Raw genomic sequence first — 12,918 nt, 5'->3', positions numbered from 1 at the left:
CCCCCCACCAGTCCCTCCCCGGGCTTGCAACCCCACCAGCCCCCTTGGCTTTGCACCCCCACCAGTGTCCCCCCCAGGCTTGCACCCCCACCACTTCCCCCCGGGGCTTGCACCCCCCACCAGTCGTCCCCCCCCCCCGGGCTTGTAGACCCTGCTGTTGCAAGCCCGGGGAGCGGCTTGCATGACGGGTTGCCGAGAAGGAAGCGCCTTGTTGTGTCTGGAGCGGCCTTCCATCTCCAAACACGCACATGTATATGTGGGGGGGGGGGGGTGGCTTGCCTGGGCGATCGCGGGAGCCGCTCTCCAGCGCGGGCAGCTGGGGGGCTGGGAATGCCTGTCACGGTCTGTGTGTGCGGAATGACTAAACGTTTATTGAGTAGCAGGGAGCGGAGGCTCTCGCGTCTCCTCCACAAGCAGAGTTCACAGCTCTCTCCTGCCGCCGCCGCCGCTTCCCCTCCACCTCCCCCGGCGTGCAGCAGCAGCAGCAGCCTCCCCCCTCGCCTTCCTCTCCCCTGCAGCGAATTAAACATTTCGTGGCTTAATTGAGGAGCCCAAGTGCCTCTGCCTAATTCCCCTTCCCCGCGCGATCCCCGGCGAGGCGAGCACTCGAGTCCCGCACCCGCACCCGTTCAATGAAGCAGCACAGATCCACGGCGGCTCCAAGTGGGTTTTTGCAGGACGGCGAGGAGGAGGAGGTGGCGGCGGCGGAGCAAAGGAGCTGGCAGTAGCACGGCAGAGGCAGCGGCGGCACAGCGGCGGCGGCGGCAGCCAGGCGTCTTTGCAAAGAAGCCCCTCCGCTCCCCGTCGCCTTCCGGGGATCTCAATGCCTCTCCGAGCAACCCCAGACTAGCTCGCTTGCTCGGGAGCCCCTGAGCGGTGCATTTCTGCAGCCTACGACCCGGGAAGGTAAGGAGGCTGTGAGTGCCAAATGCACCGCGGCGGCAGGAGCGGCAGCGGCACGGTCACTGGGAGGGAGCCTACATGCCTTTTCAGCGGAGCTGCCCTCTCCGTGCCCTCCCCACCAGCCTCAAGATCCCTTCCTATAGCGGTGCATTTAGGCACCATCGCCTGGCTTGCCCACCCTTTCTGGCTCTTTGATCTTCGTTAGGGATAATAATAATAAAACACCGTGGCCTCTGGGATCGGTCCCTTAGCAGGGTGTAAAAGCTGTGCAGACCAGGCTTTAACTCCCCCACCCCCCGCGTGTCAAGAATTCCGAGGATCGCAGGACCGATAACGTCATTCCGCGATCCCCAGCCTTCCCCTGCTGTGCCCCCAAGACCACCTCTTTTTTTCCCCCGCTCCACAAGAGCAGGCAACCATCTGCCCCTTGCAAGAAACTCGTCATCATCCAGCATCCCCCCCCCGCTTCCCCCGAAATGCTATAGGCTGAGCCCTTTCCAACCAGCCCTTGTCAACCCCAACCCAACCCCCCCTCCGCGTCGCTTCACCCACCATTTGCTATTCCCAAGGAGCATAAAGTCTAGCTGCCCCCCCACACCCATGCACGCTTTGCTTTCCCATCCCAGCCTCTTTTCCCCTCGCCTGCTAATCCGATTTTGCACATTTCTCCCTTTAAACTAGGTTGCAGAACTGCTGTAGCCTGCAACTCCTCAAACTTCCTGGGTTGCTGTATTCCATGTTCCATTGCTGAAAAGGACAACAAAAATATACTTAATCCTCTTGTGGATTACTTTTTTTTTTTTTTAAATAATGCATTTCCTTCTTCCCCTTTAATTTTTTTTCTTTCCTTTTTTTTTTTGGCAAGGAAATTTGCTCCATCTCCAGCAGCAACCACTGCTCCTTTTGATGTTGTGCTACGCCGTGCGCATGCGCTCCACATTAGAATTACTGCACTGGCTAGAATAAGTTGGGTCTCTTCTTCTCTTCCACCGAAGCCTTCAATCATATCAAAAGCTAAAGGGATGCTGAGAGTCCGGAAGAAAGGCTGCCTTGGGATCTGGTCGTTGCCCTTCATCATCACGGTGGTGTGTGCACAGAGGTAAGTGATCAGGACACCTCTTTGTACCCCCCTGCACTTGGAATGGTGCTGGGTGCTTCTGTGGAACGAGGAGGTGCAGGATGCATCTGGAGGCTCCCTACTGATGTTTCTCCCCCTCTCTTTAGTGCCAATGACCCCAGCAATATGTCCCTGGTGAAAGAGACCGTGGATAGGCTGCTGAAAGGCTACGACATTCGGCTGAGGCCAGATTTTGGAGGTAATGCCATTCATTGCCTTGGTGGAAGAGCCTGCTGCACGCTCAGGCTGCCGCTTCTCTCCGCTGTGTGTGTGTGTGTGTGTGTGTGTGTGTGTGTTTCAACGTGTGGTGGGTTTCAATGCTGCTTCCCTTCTGCATGTGTGGTGCCATTTGCGGAAGCTGGACCCAAACTTAAGCCCATTGTTCCCCAATTTGCCCTGCTCAGGACGGATCGTAAGGCGAGCATGGACATCTTGCCCGTCTGTATGCTTGTCAGTGTGTGTGTGTGTGTGTGTGTCTGTATCACTTAACCCCTAGTGAAACCGTTGGCTTAATTAGCTCTATTGAGATGCAAATCCCCCAAGTTGATCCCAAGCCTTCTGCCCGAGCCTGATCATGTTTTTGAGCACAAGATGTGCTGCTCACTGAGGCAAGCATGTCTTTTAACCCGCTGTGAGCTTTGCGTTGGGAAGGAGGTGTCTGGGTCTTCCCGATGCACCCTTGGCCAGCTCCCCCAACCCATTTAGAAATCCTTTTGCGTGGGATTAACCCCCCCCACACACACACACACACATACACTCGGAGCCCGCTCCCTCTTGCTCGGGCTTGGCAGGTTGCACGGTGACACCGTGCACCAGGCATGGACTGGAGCCCCCTTTGGCTTCCCCAACTCCAGCCTGGCTCCTGCATGTCTGCCGGGCTGGCTGTCCCTCGTCGGGCCGGCCGGTTCAAGACACATGTGCGTGTGAGTGGGTTACATAAAGTGCCCAGGGTGACCCTTCGAGGGATCCAGGGCGAGCCGGTGCTTTCAACCAGACCCCCTTTGGAGAAGCCTTTCCTCGGTGCCCCATTCCTTCCTGCGCCCAAGGTGGGAGATCACACTGCAGCCCATCTCCTTGCGTTGCAGGTCCCCCTGTGGCTGTGGGCATGAACATTGACATCGCCAGCATAGACATGGTGTCAGAAGTCAATATGGTGAGTATTTGCGTCCTCCCCTCTTCCTCCCCCCCCCGCCTTTTTTTCTTTCCAGGGTCTGTGGAATAAATCATCACATGTTGGGGGAGTCCAGAGACTGGGGCTGCATCCCTCTCTGATGATCGTTTCTCTCTTGGTGGCCCTCTTGGGTGCATTAGCAGCCTCCAGGTAATTAGGCCAGCCCCCTCCCCACCCCCAGTCTGGGGCTTGTGTCAGATCTACATAGGTGTTGGTGTGAAGAACTCAGGATGCAATAAAGGTTTGGAATTAGGGTGATCTGGATAATGGAAATCAGCTACTTTTTTTTTTTTTTTGGAAGAAAAAATAATTTTTGGAGAATTAAAAGAAAATCCATATTATATCCCTAAGTTGAAGAGGCATTTGCAATTTGCACAGTCACTCAAGCAAGAGTTGGTGTTTCAGATTAATGTCTAGAGATTTTTTTGCCCCCAAACATTATGGCTTGTAGTGTGTTAAACGCTGGTCCGATTTATTGGCTGTCTTACTATTTAGCAGATATCATTTCAGTCCTACAGTTAAGCGCTATTGAGAGACTTAGGGGGAACAATGCTGGCCTTCTTTTGCTTCATGCAGGAGCGCCCCCTGCTGACATCAGTCTGCACTGTAGCTCAGAAATAATATTTCTTTTACATTTTCTTCACCTTTTGGGCTATTGTTTTGGTAAATTGAGATTGTTTTTATATATTGTTGAAAGGAGTGGGGAGCCGGGGGGAAGGACAGATGACTGTTGCATACCTGAACATAATGCTTTTCTTTATTGTCTTAAGTAGTTAGATGAATTTTTAAAAATTGCGTGGATGTTCATATACATCTCGATAGTTCTGAGGGGATGCTATTGGATACAAAAGTAGGTCTTGGAAGAGAGGTTGGGGTGTACTCTGTTTGGAATGCGCAGTACAATAATACTCTATCTTACATCTGTTTTCACTTTTTAAAAAATAGTAGTTGGAAAAGTCTTTTTAACATGTTGAAAAGTTTGTGCTTGTTAAGTAAGAGTGACTTCCTGCTGCATGTTAAAGCTGTGATAAGTTTATTTTTAAATAATGTTTTCAAACAGCAGTTTAGTTAATTGCCAGTGTGTCAGACTTGTTCATCTAGAATTGCTAAAGCACAAAGTTTTTAAGAGACCTCAGGTAGCCTACTTGTACATCTCTTACCTAGGATACTAATGAAGTGAAGAAAATAACACAAACTCTGGGATTATCAGGACATGTGTAAAACATTCTTCATATAATTAGTAGTCCAATTTTCTTTTCCTTTTGAAAAGAGTCATTAATGTGAACACCCATTGTATTTGTTAAAAAATCACATATCTTGCCCTTGATGAATGTATTATAAATGATAGTAGCTTGGACATGTGGAATCCTGTGTACTGATAAGATGCATCTAAAACAAATTATAAAACAAATTATAATGACATGGAATTGTGTGAGTTCAGCTTCATTATTGAAAAAGAAGTATTGTTCTACTAACTAAACTGTTCAATTTATTATTTAGAAATGTAGCAGATTTTCCACTGTATTTATATTTGTGATGATTGCTTAGCATGTTTGACTCAGTTATTCATTGGCATGATGTGAATTAACACATTCGGTAACTACTACACAGCATTGCCTCTCAAAGAATTATCAGCATGGTGTCCTCATGCTGACTTTTTGAACTGCATTTTAAAAACTTGTATTCAATTTGTCAGATTTTGTTTAAAATATTTACAGTGTTTATCTGAACCTCTTCTAAATGGCAAAGTTCCTACTGACTTCAGTGTCTCACTATGCCAGGTGAGAAAGAGTTGCAAAAAATAGCTTTGCTGCTTACACTGACCTCAGAATTTGAGCATATTCTGGTTTGCTCCTTTGAGAGGGTTTGTCATTGTGACCAAAATATGCAGGTTTGGCTTTGGAAACCTTACTACTCAGTAAACATGGTCTGAGTAACAGCTGTTGTCTTCATATCTTTTGGAAATACTAGCATTTATTTTGCTTAGGAGCCTCAAAACTTACTGGAATAGTGACCTGTAAATTTAGTTTTACCTGAACAACTTTTCAAATGGCTGGGACTACTTTGTTCTTTATTGCTGGTAATGTTTTATTAAGAAGATATATAGTCTGTTAAATGGTCTCTAGAAGTTTGGAAAGTAAAAGTTTAGTGACATCAGTGTCTGGTTGCAGGAAGCATCAGTGTCCAGTTGAAGACCAAAAAACATCCACAGTCTATCTGAATAGTTTTTGTACAGAAGAATAGAACTTTGGATAAATTGTGTCTGTACTCAAGGCCTTTTTTGATCAGATGGTTATCAAAAACCAAAAATCACCAGGAGATTTCGTATTCATGAGTTCCTGGCTATGTGTCTGTGCTGGGGACAAAACAGAGCGTCTTAGATGAAATAGTGGGTAAAATTTTTTACTTTTCAAGAATAAAATTAGGTTATGATTCACTGAAGATTTTTAGATTCGTTCTTTGACATTTGGTCATAAAAAGTTTTTGTTTGTGTGTTTTCATTACCATTCTGTCCATTATTTGACTTAGTGCAATCTTACACGTTTACTCAGCATTAAGCCTCAGTATGTTCAGTGGTTTGTATTAACCATGGTTAAAATTGGTGCCATTGTAATTCTTAACCATGATTAAGTTGGCAGGGAGAAAACTGGGCTGGAGATGGAAAACGTGATTCTAGGGTGCACTCCATACCATAGTTAAGACATCACAAATATTCTGCCTTTATTAGCCCTATAAGAAGCATGAGTACCAGTCTTTAGGGTACAGTCCTAACTTGCACCGAAACAGGTCAGCCGACTGGCCTGCACTCAGTCCAGCACAGGGTAGGTGTGGGCAGGGGTGCAATTTAGTGTAAGGGGATTTTATTCTCCTTAGCCCTTGTTGCACACCAGTCAGCCCTATGGAGCTAGTCAGATCTGCAAATCCGAGTGGCCCATGTAATGCTGTTTGGGCTGGGGCTGGGTGTTAAGATCTGGCCTGTGCTGCCATGGCTGGTCCTACCCCGCTCCCGGGCTCAACATGCTTCCTCCCCCTGCCCCAAAATTCCCCCTCCCCACCTCCATTCCACCCTCTTACCACCTTCTCCAGTCTATTGTGCTGGCTTTCCCAGGCCAGTACAAACTTGCCTTCCTCTGGCCACAGGTCCAGTGCTGCTAGGCCAGCGCACATCCTTGTGCTAACCAAGCCTGCTCCTGAGTAGCCATGAATGAGCTTTATGGCATGTTCACAACACTTGGGAGCTGGCACAAGGGACTTGCGCTAGTTTGGCCGGGGGGGGAGGGGGTTTGGATTGCTCTACCCGCTGTGTTCTTGAATTAGAGCTTCATTTCAACTGCATTGGAAATGTTGGTCCTCTGTTTTCTAATGTTCATGGTAAACTTACTGACTGGGTTCGGTTGCTCAGCTTGTGTTAATACAAACATTTGATGGAACTTGACTGAGTGGCAAAATATAACATTTTAGTTATGAATGTAACATTGTAAATCAGCATTAACCTACTAATATGTTTACCCAGTTCCATCTCCTTAGGCAGGAGAATTAGCTTTGAAATTCATAACTAGGCTTGACCCAAGTTTGAATATGTTTCTCTTACACTGAATTTTGCTTGTGTAACATCACGATCGTATAATACCTTTTCAATACCTGTACATTGTAAAGTTGACCTTTCAATTGTCATTGCTTATGTTTGTTCATGATTGGTAGATGGCCACAGTGCAGCAAGTGACGAGGATTAGAATGCTTGTTCTTTCCCACTCTCTCCACTTTTCCCCAATTATGTTGGTAAAGAATGGCAAATATCTGAATGTTTCTTCTTGTAAAGAAGTAAAGAGGCTAGAAATCCCCCCTGAAACTGCATAGAAATAATCAAGATATAACAGAGCTTTGACTCTTTAGATAAATTGAATTGTTGACAAGAAGTTGGCTTATCAAACATCCATTACAGTGGGCTCTCCTTATCCGTGTGCTCAGCATCCACGGATTTTGCTATCTTCGGATGTCAAGACTGGCTGTAGGGCCTCAAAGAACCTCCAGGCACAGATTTAATCCTCCATGGAATTATATATCCATGGGGTGGGGGAATCTTGGGACAGATCTCCGCAAATACCAAGGCCCCACTGTATATAGTTTTAACAATTGTGTTGTTAAACCCCAGCAAGAAGAACTTCAAGTCATAACCTCTAAGGTTGCTTTTGCTTAGCAGTAAATGTGCATTTGTTGCTGACAGTCCTGATGCCTTCTCCCAAATAAGTTTTTCTGTTGTGAATAAAACACAAATGCCAGGTTTAGTGGCAGGGAAAATGTAGTTTTCCTTGAAACAGTGCACCTATTGTGATAATTCGTGTAATTTGGTTTGAAGTTGAGTGAGTGTCACAAGCAGCTTTGGCACAACTCCTTCCCACTCTGTGCCATTTTATGATCTTCGTACAATTTTTTTGGAGACTGAGTGCCCTTTCTGTACTACTGAATTGCAGGATACATGGTGCTAATGAAGCCTTTAAAATGAGAAAGAAATCCTGAGCACTAACAGGGATTCACCTTGCTTCCCCATCTTCTAACACAATTTTTTTGTTTTCTTCCAACTCTCATCTTTAGCTCTTTGGAGGTTGTGTTCTACTCCTGTCCCCTGCACACCTCCAAGCTAAACATTTTTTTTAAAAGCATTGAGAAAACCCTATGCTAATACAGCTATACTTGTTTGCATGTACATTTTTAGATTCATCTCTAGCCATCGTATTTTTTTCCCTAGAGTTTACATACCCTCCATGAATGTGAGGATGAAATGTACAATGAAATGTACACTTCATTTTCTAGAACTACTGTGGCATCAAAGTTTCAGCCACATCAGGCTCTGCAATGACTAGATGACAACACATTTTTTCCTGTTAACAAATATGGAAAATTTGTATTTCAGAATCTTGGAAAATTGCATACATTTTTTTTTTAAATTTCAAGTCCACTTTTCATTTTGTTTGTATGTTCTTGTATTCATGCATATAAATATAAAGACAATGAGATGAAGATTTTTCTTATGCATATACATGAGGAATGAAACCATCAGATTGCTTTGAGTGGGGGTGTCAAACTCATTTCATACTGAGGGCCAAATACCATTCATGATTCCTGCTGAGGGCCGAAAGCGATGTCATTAGGCAGGAAGTGATGTCATTAAACAGGTTATAACCGAAAATAAGCACTTTTTTCTCATTTAGGAGCTCATTCACTGCAAATGACAGAAGAGAAAATACACAAATCTTGATCATCTTTCAATATTCATGTGGGCTGCCCTTACAGCAGTAACACCTCAGCACAGCCACTGAGAGTCTAAAGGCCTGATAAAAAACTTCCGTGGGCCGCATCCGGTCCCTGGGCCTTATGTTTGACACACCTGGCTTTGAGTAAACAGATTTATGTTCAGTTTGTTATTGCTACTAATCTTTTATATGGCAGGTTTAATGTGCAGAATACATGTTTGCTGTGGCCTTGCACATTTCTACAGCAGTCTTGTGAGATTGGGCTGCCAAACTCTAATTCCCGGTCTTATCCATTTCTCCACCATAGCATGCAGTCATGCCAAAATGGGTTACCCTGTATGCTATGGCGGGGGGGGGGGGAGGTAAAGGAACATATTTTCCCTTTTGTCCCCATAAGTCTTCCTTATGGGGCAATGGCTCTCCTTAGAGTTGTGCCAGCTCTTTTGCTGGAGCAAGTCTGAGGAGAAAAGGGGTGCAAGGAAGGGGATAGCATACTAGCACAGGTCATGCGTGCCAGGGCACGCTCCCTCCTGCCCCAGCATACCTCCTCCCCTCTCCAGTCTCTGTCCACCCTGACAGCTTACCTGTGCTTCCTTGTGGAGCCAGGAGCTGGAGTTTGGCCACTGTAATTACAGCCACTTGGAATGGCATATCAGAAATTGTCACAAGAAGCTCACTCTGTGGCATTATAACTGGTACAATATGATTGGGCTGTCAGTTGCACAAATGAAGAATGGAGATTGAGTTCAATTTTGCCTGTTAGGCTGCAGTTCTGTACACACTTATCTTGAAGTAAGTTCCATTAAATTAAATGAGATTTACTTCTGAGTTGACATGCATAGGATTGCACTGCTAGCCTGAGACCATCAAACATGGATATGGTATTATTAATTAGAGGATGATGATGATATTTATGTACCACTTTTTAACGAAAAAGTTTACAAAGTGGGTTACAGACAAAAACAAATATCTAAATAATTTTCTGTCCCAAAAGGGCTCACAATCTAAAATATCTTATCCATTTCCCTGCCATAGCATGCCGCCACACCAAAATGGGCTATACTGTATGCTATAGTGGGCGAGGGGACTGCTTGGGCTACTCCCTCTCCACTGTAACTTTCATGGCTTTGTACAGTTGCTGAATATTTGCATTTCAGTCCTGTGGGTGACCACTTGGTTCACTAGGGATGTACTTATGACAGTTCTACTCTATTGTAGGGACTTTATTTGTGAATCAAAAGGCCTGCACGAGTGTCTTCTGCTCTACCCTTTTTCCTTCTTCCCATGGGGAAAGATCTACATCATAGGGATGGGGGAGTGACATTGCTAGGTGATGAGCAGGGAAGTTCCAAAATACTGTAAACCTTTGCTCAGTGAAGTGAAAGTTTTTACAGGAGCATGGGAGTAGATAAAGTGCCAAAAGGAAAGCCCTCTTTGGGGGTTGGGCTTCTCCTTCAGTCAGTGGCAGAGTGCCTAGCTGCTTCTTTCATACCCACAAGTGGAGGGGTGTGTTAGATGGATGCATATCTTTTGGAGATACTTTCTTGGACCTGACACTGTGGGTACCTGCTTGATTCCCTCCTTTAGGTAGCTGGGGGCTGCTTTCAGTAGTCCTCTCATTCACTTGGATTGGGGTAGGGCAAACTGGTTCCTTTCTTAGTGCCATCTTCTCCTTCTTCCATCTGATTTCCTTCCAGCCTGCTCTCTTTTAAGCTGGTTCCCTCTGGGTCCTGCTGTTCTACCTTATCCTCTCCCACTTCCCTTGTTTTCTGAGATTCTTATTATCCAGACCTCTTGGCTAGTCCATGTGCCATGCATGCATTCACTTCATACTGTATATCTCCTTTTCTCCTCACCTTCCCATCCCTGTCTCTCCACCTGCCCACTTTTCTGCTTCTCCTCCTCCAATCCTATCTTGTCCTTGCTTTAAATTTTCCTGCTCTGATGTTTTTCCCTTGCTCCTCTGAATTGCCATCAGCTGAGAAGCTGATGACAATGTCCAGGCTAGCTGAATCACCTGGCCCTGACGTAAGGGCTGGGCAGGAATGAGAAAAACTAAGATGATTGCTGGGCTGGGGCACCTTCCTTATGAGGAAAGGCTACAGTGTTTGGGCCTCTTCAGCCTAGAAAAGAGACCCCTGAGGGGGGACATGATTGAGACATTCAAAATTATGCAGGGGATGGACAGAGTGGATAGAGAGATGCTTGTTACACTCTCACATAACACCAGAACCAGGGGACATCCACTAAAATTGAGTGTTGGGAGAGTTAGGACAGACCAAAGAAAATATTTCTTTACTCAGTGTGTGGTCGGTCTGTGGAACTCCTTGCCACAGGATGTGGTGACGGCATCTGGCCTGGATACCTTTAAAAGGGGATTGGACAAGTTTCTGGAGGAAAAATCCATTACGGGTTACAAGGCATGATGTGTATGTGCAACCTCCTGATTCTAGAAATGGGCTATATCAGATGCAAGGGAGGGCACCAGGATGCAGGTCTCTTGTTATCAGGTGTGCTCCCTGGGGCATTTGGTGGGCCAATGTGAGATACAGGAAGCTGGACGAGATGGGTCTATGGCCTAATCCAGTGGGGCTGTACTTATGTTCTTAAGGCTTTGCGCAGCTAAGTTTTTTGCAGGTGGCAATGATGAGAAATGATTTTAAACTTCATTACAGCTTTGTGAAACCTTGAGTATGGGAAATTTATTTTTGGTGTCTGCAACTGTACTGAAGGAATGTCTCAGGTAGGTCTGAGTAAGCTGGATTTCAGCATATGGATCATGAATCCAGATCTGTCTGCTGAACCACACAGTCAGCCCAAGCCTATCGACCAAAACTATACTCAGTGCAGCAGGGCTAACTGAGTGTGCACCACATGCAGTGCTTGGATGGTAACCTGATGGGCCTGGGAGAGGTAAATAAAACATTTTATCACTTCTCCAGAGGCTGCCTGGCCATCTGTGGGTCTCCTCTGACCTAACGCCAGCTATTTTGCCGGCATACATCCAAGGCAAGCCCTGGCTAGGAACAGGGCATAGGATCTTAGTGTATGCTGCTGCCACCACAGTCCTCCCCCTCTTATCCTCAAATTGCCCATGGTTTGGCACATTCCCTGTCCTGAACTGCCCATGGGCCACCCCCTTCACTACCTTACCTGCACTGGCCTGGTCTTGGTGGGCTGTTGGTGGGTCTACAGAGGCTATAGTAATTTCCACTGGAGCAGTGCAACATTTGCACTGTTGTAAGGGAACTGAAGGCAGCAGTTCGCTAGATCCACTGCTCTAAGTCTTCAGTAGGATTGTGGCATATCTCTCTGAAGATTCAGAATATTACTATTTTTGTAACATAATAAAATGTATGAGTTCTAGGGAAAAATTGTTCGGTCCAGAGGACTACCTTAGTGACAGTATAAAATGCACTGAAAGGTTTGCAGCTAAATGGGATACTTACTGTTAATTTGAATGAAGAGAGTGATTACCATACCTTGTTTTTACCATACCATACCAGCAATTTTTACCATACTGTACCAGCAATTTTTACCATACCATACCAGCAATTTTAAGTTGTGACTGAGAAAGTCCTGACCATATTTTGGAAGTGATCATCAGTTAAATGAGATTAGAAGTGGGCAAACACTAGTGGAGAAATTCAGCAGTTTTGGAATTTGGATGATAGATGGGTCTTAGAGTTTCTGATTCCCAAGCTGGATACTGAAATATGAAGGAATTAGTGTTTCAGTTCCAGTGGCATTTGGGGGGACTCTCATAGGATCACAGAATATTAGTGTAGGACCAGACATTGGTGGTCATCTCATTCAAGCCCCTGCTCAGTACAGGAAATCTAGTTGGTGTCTTGTTGTGTAATTACTAGGCCTTTGCAGAGTCTCTAGACCTCAGCAAATCAGTGGTACGTAGAAATTTTTACAAAGGTTGCAGTCTGCATGGCATAAGTCAGGCCTTCATCATTTTCCTCTGCATCACCTTGTCAACAAAGTTCCGTATAGTCAAAGCTATGGTTTTCCCAGTAGTAGTGTATACTGTAAGAGCTGGACCATAAGGAGGGCTGTGCGCCAAAGAATAGATGTTTTTGAATTATGGTGTTGGAGAAGATTTTTGAGAGTACTCTGAACTGCAAGGAGATCAAATCAGTCAAGAAATCAACCTTGACTGTTCATTGGAAGGACAGATGCTGAAACTGAAGCTTAAATACTTTGCTCATCTCATGAGAAGGGAGGACTTTTTAGAAAAGACCCTGATGCTGGGAAAAATTGAAGGCAAAAGGAGGACTGCAGAGCATGAGATAGTTAGTGTCCCCAAGGAAATGAGCATGAATTTGGACAAACTGAGAAGTTAGTGGTAGACAGGGAGGCTTGGTGTGCTGTGGTCCATGGAGTCATGAAGAGTCAAACATGACCTAAGGACTGAATAACGAGGGACCTGAAGAAGTGGGAGATGAAGCACACTTCATGTGTGAAGA

At 45.7% G+C, this 12,918-nt stretch overlaps 1 protein-coding gene across 4 annotated transcripts in view; it reads left to right on the top strand.

Annotated features, from left to right (window-relative positions):
• Positions 1–254: 254 nt before the first annotated feature.
• GABRB2 (gamma-aminobutyric acid type A receptor subunit beta2) overlaps positions 255–12,918 on the top strand; it is a 145,312-nt gene continuing 132,648 nt past the window's right edge. For 3 of the 4 annotated variants that reach the window (XM_066614078.1, XM_066614077.1, XM_066614076.1), the window contains exons 1-3: positions 1,926–2,002; positions 2,128–2,219; positions 3,106–3,173. In XM_066614078.1, the coding sequence (XP_066470175.1) occupies positions 1,926–2,002; positions 2,128–2,219; positions 3,106–3,173 (237 nt within the window). Of the gene's footprint in view, positions 274–1,925; positions 2,003–2,127; positions 2,220–3,105; positions 3,174–12,918 lie in introns of those variants that run through there. The other variant, XM_066614079.1, reaches the window with a different exon arrangement.

This window comes from Tiliqua scincoides, chromosome 2, assembly GCF_035046505.1.
Source record: "Tiliqua scincoides isolate rTilSci1 chromosome 2, rTilSci1.hap2, whole genome shotgun sequence".
In the NCBI taxonomy this organism is placed as follows: domain Eukaryota; kingdom Metazoa; phylum Chordata; class Lepidosauria; order Squamata; family Scincidae; genus Tiliqua; species Tiliqua scincoides.
The sequence above is the reverse complement of the archived record's forward strand: the minus strand, read 5'-3'. Positions and strand labels throughout refer to the sequence as shown.